The sequence below is a fragment of the Lithobates pipiens genome, unplaced genomic scaffold, assembly GCF_037356315.1.
Source record: "Lithobates pipiens isolate NorthernLeopardFrog02 unplaced genomic scaffold, aLitPip1_a1.2 Scaffold_13, whole genome shotgun sequence".
In the NCBI taxonomy this organism is placed as follows: Eukaryota; Metazoa; Chordata; class Amphibia; order Anura; family Ranidae; genus Lithobates; species Lithobates pipiens.
Window position 1 is genome coordinate 126,495,589 of NW_027507718.1, and position 19,160 is coordinate 126,514,748.

At 43.6% G+C, this 19,160-nt stretch overlaps 1 protein-coding gene across 2 annotated transcripts in view; it reads left to right on the plus strand.

Moving 5' to 3' along the window:
* USHBP1 (USH1 protein network component harmonin binding protein 1) overlaps positions 1-19,160 on the plus strand; it is a 120,577-nt gene that overhangs the window by 90,817 nt on the left and 10,600 nt on the right. For both annotated transcript variants that reach the window (XM_077475535.1, XM_077475534.1), the window contains 3 exons: positions 726-984; positions 2,339-2,527; positions 7,332-7,426. In XM_077475535.1, the coding sequence (XP_077331661.1) occupies positions 726-984; positions 2,339-2,527; positions 7,332-7,426 (543 nt within the window). The remainder of the gene's footprint in view (positions 1-725; positions 985-2,338; positions 2,528-7,331; positions 7,427-19,160) is intronic.

Below are 19,160 nucleotides of genomic sequence, written 5' to 3' on the forward strand. Positions count from 1 at the left end.
GAAAATCGATCGTTCGGAATGTGATGACGTTTGTACGTTACGATGGAACTACGTTCACGCTAGTAGCCAATAGCTTTGCGCTCGTAATTTGATCTGAGCATGCGTGGCCCTTTGTCCGATCGGAATTCTCTACAAACGATCGGACAAAGTCCTATTGGATCATGTTGTCGGAAAATTTTATATCCAGCTCTCAAACTTTGTTGGTCGGACATTCCGACGGAAAAGTCCGATGGAGCCCACACAAGGTCGGATTATCCGACAACACGGTCCGATCGGACATTTTCCGTCGGAATTTCCGACCGTGTGTACAAGGGCTTAGACATAATTGCCTACTCTGGCTATTTTTAGGCCAAATTGGACTGCAAATTGATGTCCATGTGAAAAAAGAAGGCTGCTTTGAGGGAAGAGTAGCAATTTTCAAATAACCTAGAAATTTTGAAGGTCACTGTTGTTCTTCACTGGTAAACTGGCACTGGCCTTCTGCTTTTAGCTCTTTGCCTTTTACGTCTCTTCTAAAACAAACTTGTAAGGCTGGTAGTAAGTGAATAAAAATTAGGCAACACATTCCCTTACACAGTACATACATGTTCTGTATACAAACAATGCTATCCCATAGTCCGTGTAAAAGTGCCCCACTGAAGACCACTACATATGAATGCAGCAGATCCACAGTTACATATTTGAGTGGAAGAATTCAATGTTTTCCTTTGCCTAATTTCTTCTAGGCCTTATGCTCCTTGGCTTACTGAAGAAGATGAAAAGATGTTAAAAGATTATATCCAGTCTCTTAAGTGGGACCTGTCATCTGTTACAGTGTTGGAACACCTGGCCATTGATACTTCACATAGAAGGGAAGTTGCTCATTGTGCAGATATTATCAAGGCTAAAGTTGATGATGCCATCAAGGTCTCAGTGGAAGCTTCACCACACTTGCTAGAGAAACCTGGCAGAGCACGGATATTTCAAGAATTGATGGATACTAAGGTAAAGAAATATTTCTTATTAAAAATGTGTTAACCCTATTGTCTCTCTTAGTAGAAATCTTTCATAAAAACAAGCAAGGTGAATCTGGGTAATGTAAAAAGCAATTCCCCTAAGACATCAACCTGCAAATCCTTAAAGCTGTCTGAGATTCAGGTGCAGTTCATTCAGTAAATTTTTTTAACATGGTTTGGAAGCATCTAGTATTGTACAAGTCACCAGTTTGTTAGTGGCAAAAATCAAAAATGTAAAAAAATCTAAAAATGTGCAAAGTCATGGTAAAATTGTCACATTCCAAAATCTACAAACATAAATATGAATTCCTTTTTAATTTCCTTTTATTTATATTTTTCCTCATCATTTAGGACCATGTCACGTGGTCGTTCCTGCTGCTGACAACACATTGTCAGCAGCACAATCACTACAGAGACCTTCTCATTAGCCTGCACAATAAATCTGCCACTTTTATTCAAATAATTCCAGGTGATCCAGTAATGCATTTACTTGCTCGAGCACTTCTGGTATAGGCTGAAAAGTTGTGTTCCTTTGTTGCCAACCTGTCACATGCTTTCCTGGTGGACATTACTGGCAGCTTTGCAAAAGCAAAATATTTTATTTACTAAAACTGCAAAATCTGGTGTAGCTCTTCCTAGAAACCAATCAGTATCCAGGTTTTATTTCCAAAGCTTAGTTGAACAAGCTACAGATAGAAGCTGATTGGCTATCATACACAGCTGGACCAGATTCTGCGTGCACCAGTTTTAGTAACTCTCCCCCACAGTGTGTTAGTACTCCAGTAAGCCCTTGAACACACGGTCGGACATTCCGACAACAAGATTTTGTCCGAAACTGATGTTGCATACACACGGTTGGACAAAGTTGTCAGAAAATCCAATCGTTCGTAATGTAATGACGTTATTTCCTTACAACGGGACCACGTTCAGGCTAGTAGCCAATAGCTTTGGTCTAGGAATTTGATGTGAGCATGCGTGGCACTTTACCGAATCGGAATTCTCTACAAACGATCAGACAAAGTCCGATTGGATCATGTTGTCGGAAAATCTTATAGCCCAGCTCTAAAACTTTGTTGGTCGGATATTCCAACAGAAACAGTCCGATGGAGCCCACACATGGTCGGATTATCCGACAACACGGTCCAATCGGACGTTTTCCGTCGGAATGTCCGATCGTGTGTACAAGGGCTTAGTGTTTAGATCTACTTTAATACTGTCCTAACTCAATAATTATTCAATGTTTCTGTTGTATTGTTTCCATCTTAATATTCTTTCTGTATGTTGGAGAATGTAAAAATTGACTAGTAGACGGTGCATGTGGTTATATTTATCATCTTCCACAGAAGGGGCTATCTGAGCTGAAGGCCTGCCTTCAGTTACTACAGACAGAGAAGCGAGCCTTGGAACTGCAGTGTTTAACCCAGCAAGAACAGGAGAAAGCCTACATGCTCATTAGAGACCATCTGCAGTTGGAGCAGAGTGAATGGACAAACAGAGAAAAGGAATCTGCCTATAACAGGAAGGAAGAACAGGTGTGTCTGTTGGTTTAGTACAATTAAACAGCTTAATATAATGCCTGAAAGCAAATATTTACAATGAGTACTATACTTCATAGAAAAGAGGAAAGTAGAATATGCGGCAAGGTTTTTAGAGGGAATATAACTTATAACAAAATACCTGTGTGAGATAAGCTATTCTCAATCACCTGGATTTACACTAGTTCCAAAGCAACAACCTTGTTGAAAAGGTACATGGGTGTATTACCCAATTATTATCCCATTACTTACAAATTCTGCAAAATAAATCTACAGAATAAATTGCATTGATCCTTATTTATAAAACCTTTAACGTCATGCTAAAATAAAAAGTCACATGCTGATATTTACAAAGCTAGAATCTGATCATTTGACAGGACTGTCACCTTGGAAGACAAAAGGAATGAGGCTTTTCCAAGCATCAGGAAACCTTAAGTTGCCCATAGCTCTAGAATAACTGATTTAAATGTGGTTTGCACTGAAGGTAGTCTTTCCTAAATTCATTATTTCATTTTACACTCAAACTGAACTGGCCAAGTCTGTGACATTTTACCTGAAATAAATAACAGGATTTTGTGGGGTTTGCCACAAGAAAACCATTAATACTTGCATTTTTAATCAAGATTCTTTTGTTTCTATATAATTAAAAAACAAAGTTGGCAGCCAGGCAGACTGCATTGATGTTGAAAACTATACTATGTGAATAGCTGTCATGGTCTGAATGGTTGCTGTTGGTTGCAAGTCATTTTTGGTACAAAGAGGGCCCTTTTTTCAGTAATGATCAGTTTACCCCAATTACTATGTTTATCATGCTTCATTGCCTGTCTTTGTTTTAAATGATTGGTTGGCATTATACAGAAGATCAAACAGCAATTACATACTGTCCATGTCCTGAAAGTTCATTTGAACTGGCATCATATTGTTTTTAGTGAAATTACATTTAAAATTACATTTAACAGTAAACAAAGTTTGTTTGATAAGTATATCTAATGTAATGCAGCTTAGTGGAATTGTTGCTCTCTTATATGAACGATTTGTTCTTCAGGAGTTTAAAAAAATGTTGTTAGTGAGTTTAGCTAAACAAACTGACTGATTCAATTCCAATCCGGATTCACAGAGTCGACAGTGTTGCTGAATGGAAACCTGTCACAATTGCAATATGGAGCTATATTTGCTGACTGAAGTGCTGAAAGGTCATCCTTGTTCTAGCTTTACCACTTAGTTTGCCTCATTTAATAAAGCAATAGGAAATTAAATTGTGTTCATTCCAACTATGCAATAAATGATATAAAAAGCTCACTTTCAAAAACATATCTTTACATTTGAAATCTTAGTGAATAAGGTGAAGCTGTGTTCATGTTAATCATCTAATCGTGTTCAAACAGGAAGATTTTATTCCCCTTCCACAAGATTGGGTATTCATACTGAACATTCACTTTGTGCAGTGAACAGTCACTATCCATTTTAGTAAATCAAGTCCTATATATTTTAGCTTCCAAGCACATAACTAGATGGTTAAAGAGGACAGGTTTTTCTAGCACTTCTCATGTTCCACCCTGTTGATGGTTCTGCACTGAATAAATAATAAATGCAAAATCATGCTCGCTGTTCCTCCCTACCATCCCAGGTGGCTCTACCATCAATCTATCACTCTCTACAGCTATTGCTTTTTTTCTTGCAGGATTCCTCAGGATACCTCCTGTCATATCCTTTCCTTTAAAATCTTTCTACAAGGATCTCTGATTGTAAAATCTTCTAAGATCACAATTTCGCCTAATTCTGACCCTTGTCGTCATCCACCTATAATGATGTCAACTTTAGATGTGTATGTAGCCATTTGTGTCTGTTTCTTTTGAAGTAAGTTTTAGGGAAAATTCTACCATTCCCCTTAAGTCCAAAAATGAACCTTTTCTTTATTCCACTCCTCTGTAAATCGAATCCCATAATGATTGATATTAGGATTAATAAAAAATGCTTCTAAAGATTCCTGAGTGCCTTTCCAGATAACAAAAATGTCATCAATGTATCTTTTCCAAAAAAATTAACCCAGGCCATTTTCCACTGTATATGAGCTTCTTCTCCCATTTGACATAAAAAGGTTAGCCATGCTGGGAGGATACTTAGCTCCCACAGCAACTCCTTTAATCTGTAGGAAATAATAATTCTTATACCAAAAATAATCCCTTCCAATTGCACACCCCAAACATTGTTTCAGAAAAATCAATCTGCTTTTTCTCCTGTCCTGACTTCCTCTGGAGTCTCCATTTTACTGCATTTAAACCATCGCTGTTGGATATTTGTGTATAGTGAATTTACATCGATGGCAGCAAAAATATGTTCATTATGAGACCTCCTTCAACAAGGTAGTCAGATGCCTGCTATCTTTTAAAAAGGAACGTGTATTTATCACTGAGGGTTGCAAATATGTATCAAAATATTCCCCTACATAGATGTCAAGGAGCCTACTCTAGGTATATATAGTGGGCCTCGTTGAGGCTTGAGGTACCAAATATCTTCCTTCTTTTTTAGTCAATATACTTTCTCTCTTCCCATTCTCAATCAATGATTTTAATTCCTATGTGAACTTAAATTAGTAGAATAAAGAGCACACATAGATTCTAGGAACAACTATTCTCCATGCATTCAATTGCATTGCAATTGGATGATATTAAAAACTGCAGGAGATGAAACAACCTTTCTTAACAAAACTAATACAGCTTACTTAGAACTTGATCAGGTGAACAGAGCTCTAAGCCCTTGCAAGCTGACCCTTCCAGACCCCTGCAAGCTGCATCTCAGATAGCAAGGATAACTGTGGTAGTGTTTAATTTTAAGTCTGTTATCTGCTTTCCCACCTACCTACCTTAACTCATTAAGACCAAGCATGTTTTTTTCCCAGGTAGAGAAGCTAATGATAATATCTTTAAATCTGTAAATGTAAATTTATCATGCTGCCTCCACAAAGACTCAATGTTCAACAGGGTTAAATGACAATTAATTTGTGAGACCATGTTTCATATACTGTAGCTCTAGGTAATAATATGAGTAAATAGAGTCAAGCTATCAATTCTATACCCCCATTGTTGTCAAAACAAATTATTCCCTTTCTGACTTTACAAACAGCACCAGGCAGGGCTACACGCTATCCCCCCTACTATATTTGTCATAACCATGGAATCTCTCTTATGCACAATTTGGGACTCCCTGTTCATCTACAGCTTTGCAACTTGATTTGGTCATCATAAAGTAGCTGCCTATGCCAACAATCTTCTCTTTTTACTTTCTCACCCCAAGACAACTCTTTCACTCTTACTAGTTGATTTCCTAAAAAAGAGGCCATCGTGCTTGCAAAGCTTGCACAATCTATTTAGTTAACCAACAAATGGTATCGCCCTAAACCCAAACTGAACTAGTCAAGCTTACTATCCAATTAGAAAATAAATGATGCTAAACCTGAAGCAGTTTGTGAGCTGACACCAGATAGAACCATACAAAATAATTAAGGATACCTTCCCCTACCCACATTAGATACCTAGGCAAGCATCAACATCTCCTTATTTTATTAAACCTAAACCTATTTACCTAAACATCAAACCACTCTTTTAATTCCTTTAAAATACATTACCTTAGATGGCACAAAACTGGTCACAATAACAATAAAAATAATTATCTCACAAGATTGCTGTATTTATTACAAACTCTCTGATTTCCCTTACCCCAAATGCTTTGTGAATTTCTGCTCTATACTAATTTTTTTTTTTTTTTGTTTGGGCTCAGAAGAAAAATAGACACCAAATCATTAAACTTCCAAACATTAAAGAAGAATTGAATTTCCAGAACCTGTCTGTTATAACAGAGCAGTTCTATCAGCCCATGTCCCCAAAATACCACCAAACAATGGATACAATTAAAATAGGATTCCACCCATCTTCTAGTAAATGGCCTACCCCAGTTACAGACTTCACCTCCACCAATAGTCAAAAATGACACTCTTATCAGTCCCACTTTGACAGTAGTTTGTTTACGATCTCCAAAACGTCAGACATTTCTTAGTCAAAGACCCTTTTCTAGTAATACTTTCCTTTAAACCCTGGCTTTTCAGGGGTTCTGTGTCTTAATGCCCAAGGGGGTGCCTTCATGGGCATTCATTTTACAAAAGATAACAAATATACATCTCCAGGGTAATTCACGTCTACACTGGGTATGGGAGTCAAATTATGGCAGATTTTACAGCTCTGTCACTACATCCGCACTATCCAGAAGCAGGATTCCGTTTAATTTCCTCTTTCCATTTGAAATGTTATGTCTAAATTCCTCCCCTTTACAGCGTTCATTCATACTGGCACATTCTATTTTGCTGAATACGGAGGATAATTTCCTGCTTCATACATTCAAAGGTGGTAAAGAGATCTGGACCACCCTTTCTCACAATTACAAACCAATCATATCATATTATTCAACTACAAGAGCACACTTGCACATATTCTGGGAATGTCCACGCTTACAAAAATTTTGGAAATTGATGAAACTCGTCTTTACTTCCTCTTACTCCTACTCGCTACCTTTATGGGCAGAATTACTCCTTCTCTTTCCAGCTCCCTTACAATAATTACAAAGGTAGGGGTTTCACTGGATCTGGAGATGCAATGGCAGCCCCCATACTTCTCTCATGACAGAGTCACTTTAAAATAGATTAAGAGAGTAAGGTTTCACTGCATAACTATAAACATACTGTATATCAAGACATTAAATTCGTTCTATTTATCAGCAGTAAATGAAAGATCATTTGTTTTTGTTGCAGAAGAAGCACACAGGCCGCGAAAGAATTTTGCAATGTCAAGGCAAGAAACTGCCATCTTCACCTGTTATGCAACAGCTACTAGAGTCTTTAAAACAGTATGTATGCTGAGTTTTTTTAAATTGTGTTAATATCATTCACATTTTTAGTACAATTTATCATTTCATTTTTTGTAAGTATCCCAAGTCCTGATACCATCAGTTTTGATAGCCATGTTTAAATATTTGTGTTGCAGTTTGCGTGGCACTTCAACACCCATCCGCACCATGACGCACAGATGTGAACCACCTGTGCATTGTGGTGGGTTGTGAAAAAAAAGTGCGTGTCTGACAGTTCTACCTCAATGCACGCTACCATATGGCATAATGAAGGTGCTCGTGGTAACATTTAACCTAAAAGATCTTTTTTTTTTTTTTATCTATTTGTACCTGTAGTAGAATTTACAATAAATAACAAAATCATTGCTGTATACAACAGCAATAACAGGAAAACCTTTTTCCAACCTACACTCAACAGATCTTGTATTTAGAACTTCAGTAATACTGCATTCGCATTCGCATGTTGATCGTTAAATATCTGATGCTGTATTGTAAATGGGAAAAGCCTAAAAATATGACTTCTAAATGCCTTACAAAAAAAAATAACATTTCTTAGTAGTTTAAAATAGCAAGAATGTACCCTGGCTCTTTCCAGTAGAAAATCTCTGTATCACGATTATGTAATTTGTAACTGTTGCTGCTATATAAATCCTGTATATTAAAGCTTTAAAGCTTTAAAGTTCCACCCTAATTTGCATGCACGTTCGCATGTGTTGCTGATCGCTCCATTATTCCTTTTTGGGTAGTGTAATTTTTTATAAAATATATAGTACCATTTTTGCTAAAAAAAAAAATTATCATATCCTTATTCGCACTGGCTCCTGGGATTCCAGTGTAATCAATCCCAGGAGTCAATGGGCTTCCTCGGCTGCTATCATCGTGTTATTTCTAAACCTGAAATGATGCAATGCTAGACTTCATTGCTATGGCTGTGGTAAAGCCCCACTGCACATGTGCGAGATCGGGAGGTGCTTGCTGGGTATCCAGCAGCTCCTTATTCCGGGAAAGATTCTTAGTGGGCTTCAGATGCCCACACTCAGGATGGACACTTGCTGGATCAGGAGGGTACAGTGAGTACCAATAATTTTTAAAACATAATTGATGACTATCATGAGGGTGATTAAAAAAAAGAAGGCTGGAACTCCGCTTTAATAATAAAAATACCATAACATGAATAATTGTACTTAAAAACAGCACATTTGCCACACCTATGCAGTGTTAATTTTTATGTCAAATTTCGATTTAGTTTTAATCATAGCTTTTTGACTAAAATGCCATTTTAGTTTTAGTCGTATTTTAGTCATCTGAATTGTTTTAGTTGTATTTTAGTCAGCTAAAATCTCCAGTACATTTTAGGCAACTAAAATAATTTTATTTGACTAAAATATAATGAGTTTAGTTAAATTGTAATGCATCATTTAAACAGAAGTAGTATGGTGTTTTTTTTTCAGTGCTATACTTACCTTGATGGATGCAGCATTGATCTGATGCTGCATCTGTCCCCTGCGCCTCTGCACTGAGAACTGAGCAATTGAACACCGCCAATAGCTCGATTCTCACAGCCCCCCGAGCAGAGAGCTACTAACTGTCAATCAGCAGCTCTCCGCTCTGCTCCTCCTCACTCACTGGAGTGCTGAGCTGTGGAGGGGCGGTGAGCAGCCCTCTCAGGCTGATATGGGTGTCAGTCCAGGCACCTGGCAGATCCAGACTTCCATTATCGGGAAGACACAGTGCCTGGACTGATTTCTATGATATCAACAGAGTGGACTGCAGTCCGCTCTCTGCTGAAAATGGGTCACAGGAGTGCAAAAGGAATTGCACTCTTGTGATCCATAGGAGAAGCCCAGCCAGGGCCGGACTGGCCTACCGGGATACCGGGAGATTTCCCGGTAGGCCGCCTGCCCTGGGGCCGCTTTTAGTTGCGGCTGCATTAGTGCTGCCTCCTGTGGATCACACAGTGCTGGCTGGCTCTGTGTTCGGCGGCCACTCTGTAACACGGCCCCCCCCATCAGACTGGCTCGTGTGATAGTAGATAGAATCAACTTTCCACCTATCACACGAGCAGGTCTGAGGGGGCGGGGCCATGTTACAGAGCGACCGCCGAACACAGAGCCAGCCAGCGCTGTGATCTGCGGGAGCAGATGCTGCAGGTACAGCCCGCCCTGTGTGCCACATTGTCTGGATAGGAGGATCGGCGGGGTGTGGGCTGCCGATTCTCCCATCCAACTTATTGTACTGTCCCCAGTTCACCTTGTGCTCTTCTCCACCACCACACTCTCCTGCCCCCCCCAGTGCTCTCCTCCACCACCACACTCTCCTGCCCCACCAGTGCTCCTCTCCACCACCACACTCTCCTGCCCCCCCAGTGCTCCTCTCCACCACCACACTCTCCTGCCCCCCCAGTGCTCTCCTCCACCACCACACTCTCCTGCCCCCCCCCATTGCTCTCCTCCACCACCACACTCTTCTGCCCCCCCAGTGCTCTCCTCCACCACCACACTCTCCTGCCCCCCCAGTGCTCCTCTCCACCACCACACTCTCCAGCCCCCCCAGTGCTCTCCTCCACCACCATACTCTCCTGCCCCCCGTGCTCTCCTCCACCACCATACTCTCCTGCCCCCCCGTGCTCTCCTCCACCACCACACTCTCCTGCCCCTCCAGTGCTCTCCTCTACCACCACACTCTCCTGCCCCCCGTGCTCATCTCCACCACCACACTCTCCTGCCCCCCCAGTGCTCTCCTCCACCACCACACTCTCCTGCCCCCCCAGTGCTCTCCTCCACCACCACACTCTCCTGCCCCCCCAGTGCTCTCCTCCACCACCACACTCTCCTGCCCCCCAGTGCTCATCTCCACCACCACACTCTCCTGCCCCCCCATGCTCTCCTCCATCACCACACTCTCCTGCCCTCCAGTGCTCCCCTCCACCACCACACTCTCCTGCCCCCCCAGTGCTCCTCTCCACCACCACACTCTCCTGCCCTCCAGTGCTCTTCTCCACCACCACACTCTCCTGCCCCCCCAGTGCTCTCCTCCACCACCACACTCTCCTGCCCCCCCAGTGCTCCTCTCCACCACCACACTCTCCTGCCCTCCCCAGTGCTCCTCTCCACTACCACACTCTCCTGCCCCCCCAGTGCTCCTCTCCACCACCACACTCTCCTGCCCCCCCGCCGTGCTCTCCTCCACCACCACACTCTCCTGCCCCCCCCCCAGTGCTCCTCTCCACCACCACACTCTCCTGCCCCCCCCCCAGTGCTCCTCTCCACCACCAGTGCTCTCCTCCACCACCACGTGCTCTCCTGCCCCCCCCCCAGTGCTCTCCTCCACCACCACGCTCTCCTGCCCCCCCCACAGTGCTCTCCTCCACCACCACACTCTTCTGCCCCCCCCAGTGCTCTCCTCCACCACCACACTCTCCTGCCCCCCCAGTGCTCCTCTCCACCACCACACTCTCCAGCCCCCACCACACTCTCCTGCCCCCCAGTGCTCTCCTCCACCACCACACTCTCCTACCCCCCAGTGCTCCCCTCCACCACCCCACTCTCCTGCCCCCCACAATTCTCTCCTCCCCTGTTCTTGCTGCCCCCCCTGCTCTCCAGCTCTCCCCATCCTTCTATAGCCACCATCCCAGTGCTCTCCACTCCCCCCAGTGTTCTCCCCCCTGTTCCCCCCCTAGTGCTCTCCCCCCTGTTCCCCCACGCCGCCATTGCTCTCCAGTCCCCCCAGTGTTCTCCCCCCCGTGCTCTCCCCCCATTGCTCTCCCCCGTTCTCGTTCTCCCTCCCAGTGCTCTCCCCCTGTTCTCTTCCCCCCCTGTTCTCTCCCCCAGTGCTCTCCACTCCCCCCAGTGCTGTCCCCCCTGTTCTCCCCCCAGTGCTCTCCACTCCCCCAGTGCCCTCCCCCCCTGTTCTCCCCCCCAGCGCTCTGCTCTCCCCCTGTTCTTCTCCCCCCTGTTCTTCCCCCCCAGTGCTCTCCTCCCTGTTCTTCCCCCACAGTGCTCTCCCCCCTGTTCTTTCCCCCCGAGTGCTCCCCCCAGTGCTCTCCCCCTGTTCTCCCCCCAGTGCTATCCACTCCCCCCAGTGCTTCCCCCCTATTCTCCCCCAATGCTCTCCACTCCCCCAGTGCCCTCCCCCCGTTCTCCCCCCAGCGCTCTGCACTTCCCCCAGTGCTCTCCCCCCTGTTCTCCCCCCCAGTGCTCTCCCCCCTGTTCTCCCCCCAGTGCTCTCCACTCCCCCAGTGCCCCCCCGTTCTCCCCCCCCATTGCTCTGCTCTCCCCCTGTTCTTCTCCCCCCGTTCTTCCCCCCCAGTGCTCTCCTCCCTGTTCTTCCCCCCAGTGCTCTCCCCCCTGTTCTTTCCCCCCCAGTGCTCCCCCCGTGCTCTGCCCCCCAGTGCTCTCCCCCTGTTCTCCCCCCAGTGCTCTCCACTCCCCCCAGTGCTCTCCCCCCCCCCGTTCTCCTCCAGTGCTCTCCACTCCCCCAGTGCTCCCCCCGTTCTCCCCCCCAGCGCTCTGCACTTCCCCCAGTGCTCCCCCCCTGTTCTCCCCCCCAGTGCTCTCCCCCCCAGTGCTCTCCCCCCCAGTGCTCACCCCCAGTGCTCTCCCCCCTGTTCTTTCCCCCCCAGTGCTCTCCTCTCCCCCAGTGCTCTACCCCTAGTGCTGTCCCCCGCTCTTCCCCCCAGTGCTCTCCTCTCCCCCCAGTGCTCTCCACTCCCCACAGTGCTCTCCCCCCTGTTTCCCCCCCAGTGCTCTCTATCCTGTTTCCCCCCCCCCCAGTGCTCTCCACTTCCCCCAGTGCTCTCCCCCCTGTTCTTTCCCCCCAGTGCAGTGCTCCCCCCCTATTCTTCCCCCCCGTGCTCTCCACTTCCCCCAGTGCTCTCCCCCCTGTTCTTTCGCCCCCCCCCCCCAGTGCTCTCCAGCTCTCCCCATCACTCTCCGGCCCCCTCCCCAGTGCTCTTCAGCCCCCCATTCTCTCCCCCCTCGGTTCTTTCTGGCCCCCTGGTGCTCTCCAGCCTCCCCCAGTGCTCTCTACCCCCGTGCTCTCCACCCCTGTTATTTTTGGCTCCCCCCAGCACACTCCACTCCCCACCCCTGTACTCTCCACTCCCCCCTGCATTTTGCTCCCATCCATGTGCTCTCCAACCCTGCCAGTGCTCTACACCCCCCATAGTGCTCTCCAGTCCCTCATGCTTTCCACCTCTGTTCTTTCTGGCCCCCACTGGTGCTCTCAAGCTCCCCCCCATTGCTCTCCACTCCCCCCTGCACTTTGTACCCCCCCCAGTACTCTCCAGCCCCTGTGCTCTCCACCCCTGTTTTTCTGCCCCCCTCCCAGTGCTCTTCACCACCCCACACTCTTAGCCCCCCAGTGCTCTTAGCCTACCGTGCTCTCCACCCCTGTTCTTTTTGCACCCCCCAGTGCTCTCTGCTCCCCACCCCTGTGATCTCCACTCCCCCCTGCTCTTTGAGAACGGCTGAAGGTGCAGGTGGCCACTCCATCTCACAGCAAACAGATCCTCTGGAAGGAGCACCGTCCCCATCCAAAACGAGAACAGACCCTGCCTGCTGCTGGCCGTAATGGATATCCTGCTGGCATGCAAGGTACTGTACTGAGCATCAACAACACACCTTCCCACAGACAGGAACTGCAGACTGGGACATGGGACACAGGAGGGGCTGCAATGATGGGCACAGTGATACTGCATTCACGGCACAGTAAAGCTGCATTTTATGGACACAGTGAGGCCGCAATTGTGGGCACAGTGAGGCCGCATTGGTGGGCACAGTGAGACCGCATTGGTGGGCACAGTGAGGCCGCATTTGATGGGCACTGGTGAGACTGCATTGAGCTCTTGTATCATGTCTGCAGTCTCTGACCATTTCCTGTATCATGTCTGCAGTCTCTGAAGGAGTCTGGAATTTGAAAAAAAAAAAAAAAAAAAAAAATATATATATATATATATATATATATATATATATAAATATATATATATATATATAAATATATATATATATAAATATATATATATATATATATATATATATATATATATATATATATATATATATATATATATATATATATATATATAATCTCCCTATGTGATTTCATATCTATATATAATACTCTCTTCATCAAATCTGCTTTAAAATGTATGGTTTTCCCTTTCACGAACAAGAAAATAATGACGTTATGCTGTTGGGCTGGTATAATAATGCTGTTGGGCTGGTATGAAATTTTTTCCAGGGCTGGTTTTTATTCCCAGTCCGGCCCTGAGCCCAGCCAAACAAGCTTTGGCTAGACTTTTCCTTTTAAGCATTTCTCTAGAATTTTCAAACTCATTATATACTTCTGGAGTAAAAATCTAATAACATGTTATTATTTATGATATTAAGGTTTGAACATGCACTACAGACACGGATTTAGCCATTGTGATATATAACCTTTGTTAATTTTGATGTCAAATTACAATTTAGTTTTAGTCATAGGGGTTAACTTACTAAAACTGGAGAGTGCAACATCTGGTGCAGCTCTGCATAGTAACCAATCAGCTTCTAACTTCAGCTTGTTCAATTAAGTTATGGCAAAAATCATGGAAGCTGATTTCTTTGCAGAGCTGCACCAGATTTTTCACTCTCCAGTTTTAGTAAATCAGTTTTGAATAAAATGCCATTTTAGTTTTAGTTGTATTTTAGTCATCTGATTTGTTTTAGTTTTAGTCATATTTTAGTTGACTAAAACAGTGTATCATCAACGAAATTAACACTACATCCAGGAATAACATGTGGAGAATTAGATAATTTTTCCTATCTGTAAGATGGTACAAGAATAGTTTTAATAAAGTGCATTGCACTGCCTGTGCTTCTTTTAAAATCAATCCAGTGCTTTTCTAAAACACTATAGTGTCAAATGTATGGGGACACCTCCCTTTACATGCAAATTTATTTTAATAGCATCACAATCTTAGTCTGTAAGGTTCAATATTGAGTTGGCTCAACCTTTGAAGCTATAACAGCTTCAACTCTTCTGGAAAGGCTGTCCACAAGTTTTAGGAATTTGGGAGTATGGGAGTTTAGGAGTGTGTCTATGGGAATGCTTGGCCAGGGAGTTTCTGGTGGAAGAACTTGACTGGCCTGCACCTCAACGTGATAAAAACACCTTTGGGATGAATTAGAGTAGAGACTGCGAGCCAGGCTTTCTCATCCACCTCAGTGCCTGACCTCACAAATGCACTTATGGAAGAATGGACAAACATTCCCATAGACACACTCCTAAACCTTGTGGACAGCCTTTCCAGAAGAGTTGAAGCTGCAAAGGGTGGGCCAATTCAATATTGATCCCTACGGACTATGACTGGAATGCTATTAATGTTCATGTGCATGTAAAGGCAGGCATCCCAATACTTTTGACAATATAGTGTATTTACGCATATGTAAATTCACATATCAATACATAAACCAACTCATGGTATAGAATAGTTTATAGATCAACACAATATTTATTATATTGGAGGCTCAAAATGATCCAGAAAATAATCAACCTTCCAGCAATAAAAAAAAATTCAAAAAGTTCCCCAAGTGCTTTCCCTGTGCTCAGAAATAAAGTCTTCGATATGCAATCAAAGTGCTCCCCCTCAGGCATGCATGCTCACTGAATTTTTATTGAGCACTTATAAATAAGTATTGTCAAAAGCGCTTGCTACATAGTTAGTCTGGTTGAAGAAAGACAAGTCCATCTAGTTCAACAAATATCTTGCATTCAATCGTATATGTGTTAGACAAAAAAAGAAGAGGCTTCCAAAGTTTAAAACTATATAAGAATTTATTCAAAAACTAAAAACATCTTAAAACTCACAATTGACAATGCAACATTTTCATGTGCACTCATCCCCCAACATTGCAAGCAGTGGATTCCTTTCTGGTAGCGTGATGATGTCAAACTCCTCCCCATGTGTTTTGTCTGAATCTGCTTCCTCCGGAGTGGAGTGTACATCATCACCGCTGCTACCATTTTATGCTGAAACTGGCTTTCCCTCCCTTCATCTGCCAAGGACCTATCACTATCACCTCCCTATTATTAGTCTCCCAATATTCCTATTTTGGGCATCAGATATCACAGAGATGTCTATTCCCAAAACAAGGCGGTTATTTAGCAACATAATATTTCAACAATACAACAGCATTTTAAAACGAAATTTAAAACAAATATCTCCACAAACGTTCTACCATATACAGTGGATATAAAAAGTCTACACACCCCTGTTAAAATGTCAGGTTTCTGTGATGTAAAAAAATGAGACAAAGATAAATCATTTCAGAACTTTCTCCACCTTTAATGTGACTTATAAACTATACAACTCAATTGAAAGACAAACTCAAATCTTTTAGGGGGGGAAGTAAAAATAAAAAATAATGTGGTTGCATACGTGTGCACACCCTCTTATATCTGGGCATGTAGCTGTGTTCGGAATTAAGCAATTGCATTCAAACTCATGTTAAATAGGAGTCAGTACACACCTGCCGTTTATTTAAAGTGCCTCTGATTAACCCCATATAAAGTTTAACTGTTCTAGTAGGTCTTTCCTTTAATTTTATTAGTCGCATCCTACAGCAAAAGCCATGGTCTACAAAGAGCTTCCAAAGCATCAGAGGGATCTCATTGTTAAAATGTATCAGTCAGAAGGTACAAAAGCATTTCCAAGGCATTCGATATACCGTGGAACACAGTGAAGACAGTCATCAAGTGGAGCATATATGGCATAACAGTGACATCACCAAGAACTGGACGTTCCTCCAAAATTGATTAAAAGACGAGAATTAAACTGGTCAGACTGGTCAGGGAGGCTGCCAAGAGGCCTACATCAACATTAAAGGAGCTGCAGGAATATCTGGCAAGTACTGGCTGTGTGGTACATGTGACAAAAATCTCCTGTATTCTTCATGTCTGGGCTATGGGGTAGAGTGGCAAGACAGAAGCGTTTTCTTACGAAGAAAAACCAAGCCCAGCTAAATTTTGCAAAAACACATCTGAAGTCTCCCAAAAGCATGTGGGAAAATGTGTTATGGTCTAATGAAACCAAGGCTGAACTTTTTGGCCATAATTCCATAAGATATGTTTGGTACAAAAACAACACTGCACACCACCGAAAGAACACTATACCCACAGTCAAGCACGGTGGTGGCAGCATCATGCTTTGGGGCTGTTTTTCTTCAGCTGGAACAGGGGCATTAGTGAAGGTAGAGGGAATTATGAACAGTTCCAAACACCAGTCAGTATTGGCACAAAACCTTTAGGCTTCTGCTAGAAAGCTGAACATAAAGAGGAACCTCATCTTTCAGCATGAAAACCGCCCAAAGCATACATCCAAATAAACATAGGAATGGCTTCACCAGAAGAAGATTTTGAAATGGCCCAGCCAGAGCTCAGACCTGAATCTGAATGAAAATCTGTGGGGTGATCTGAAGAGGGCTGTGCGCAGGAGATGTCCTCACAATCTGACAGATTTGGAGTGTTTTTGCAAAGAATAGCAGGCAGATATTGACAAGTCAAGATGTTCCATGCTGATAGACTCATACTCAAAAAGACTGAGTGCTGTAATAAAATCAAAAGGTGCTTCAATATTGTATTAGTTTAACCTCTTCAGCCCCGGAAGTTTTTACCACCTTCCTGACCAGAGCACTTTTTGCGATTCCGCACTGTCGCTTTAACTGCGGTTGTGCGATGTTGCAAACAAACAAAATTGATGTCCTTTTTTTCCCCACAAATAGAGCTTTCTTTTGGTGGTATTTTATCACCTCTGCGGTTTTTATTTTTTGCACAATTTTTTGGGAAAACGCAATATTTTTTACTTTTTATCCCCCAAAAATATATAAAAAAAACGATTTTTTTCCTCAGGTTAGGCCGATATGTATTCTTCTACATATTTTTGGTAGAAAAAAATCGCAATAAGAGTATATTGATTGGTTTACGCAAAAGTTATAACGTCTACAAAATAGGGGATAGTTTATGGCATTTTTATTAATATTTTTTTTTACTAGTAATGGTGGCGATTTTTATCGGGATTGCGACATTATGGTGGAAACGTAGGACAATTTTGACACATTTTTGTGACCATTGGCATTTTTACGTTGATCAGTGCTATAAAAATGCATTGATTACTGTAAAAATGTCATTCACAATGAATGGGTTAACCACTAGGGGGCGATAAGGGGGTTAATGTGTTCCCTATTGTTCCCTATTGTGTGTTCTAAATGAAGGGGGGAGGGGACTGTGTAGGGGAGATGACAGATCGCTGTTCGTACTCTGTCTGTTCTCCCGTCAGAGAACCAGGATTTCTCCGTGTGCCCTGAGCGATTGTGGGAGCTCGGCGGTGATTGCAACCACCGGGCACTCGCATCGGCTCCATAGGCGAGCAGGGGGCGCGTGCATTTGTTCCTAATGGCCAAATCTAGAAGCGACGTAACATGACGACGATTCGCGCAGCCGAGCCATGTTGCCACAGTACAACTGCGGCGGCTGGTCGGCAAGCAGTTAAGGGGGTGCACATTTATGCAACCATATTATTTTATTTTTTTATTTTTACTTCCCTCCACCTAAAATATTTCAGTTTGTCGTTCAACTGAGTTGTAGCGTTTATAGGTCACACTTAAGGTGGAAAAAGTTTTGAAATGATTTATCTTTGTCTCATTTTTTTACATCACAGAAACCTGACATTTTAACAGGGGTGTGTAGACTTTTTATATCCACTGTATACTCCAATGGAACAACACTATTCATACCACAACTTCGCATATTATATAATATACAGTATCTCACAAAAGTGAGTACACCACTCATATTTTTGTAAATATTTTATTATATCTTTTCATGCGACAACACTGGAGAAATTACACTATGCTACAATGTAAAGTAGTGAGTGTACAGCTTGTATAACAGTGTAAATGTGTTTTCACCTCAACACAACTCAGCACACAGCCATTAATGTCTAAACCGCTGGCAACAAAAGTGAGTACATCCCTAAGTGAAAATGTCCAAATCGGGCCCAAAGTGTCAATATTTTGTGTGGCCACCATTATTTTCCAGCACTGCCTTAACCCTCTTGGGCATGGAGTTCACCAGAGCTTCACAGGTTGCCACTCAAGGGCTCTTCCACTCCTCCATGACCACATCACGGAGCTAGTGGGTGTTAGAGACCTTGCGCTCCTCCACCTTCCATTTGAAGATGCTCCACAGATGCTCAATAGGGTTTAGGTTCTGGAGACATGCTTGGCCAGTCCATCACCTTTACCCTCAGCTTCTTTAGCAAGGCAGTGTTCATCTTGGAGGTGTGTTTGGAGTTTGCTATCATGTTGGAATACTGCCCTGCGGCCCAGTCTCGAAAGGGGTAGATCATGCTCTGCTTCAGTATGTCACAGTACATGTATGCATTCATGGTTCCCTCAATGAACTGTAGGTCCCCAGTGCCGGCAGCACTCATGCAGCCCCAGACCATGACACTCCCACCACCATGCTTGACTGTAGGCAAGACACACTTGTCTTTGTACTCCTCATCTTGTTTCCCGCCACACATGCTTGGCACCATCTGAATCAAATACGTTTATCTTGGTCTCATCAGGCCACAGTATAGGTTCCAGTTATCCATGCCCTTAGTCTGCTTGTCTTCAGCAGTCTATTTGAAGGCTTTCTTGTGCATCATCTTTAGGAGAGGCTTTCTTCTGGGACGACAGTCATGCAGACCAAT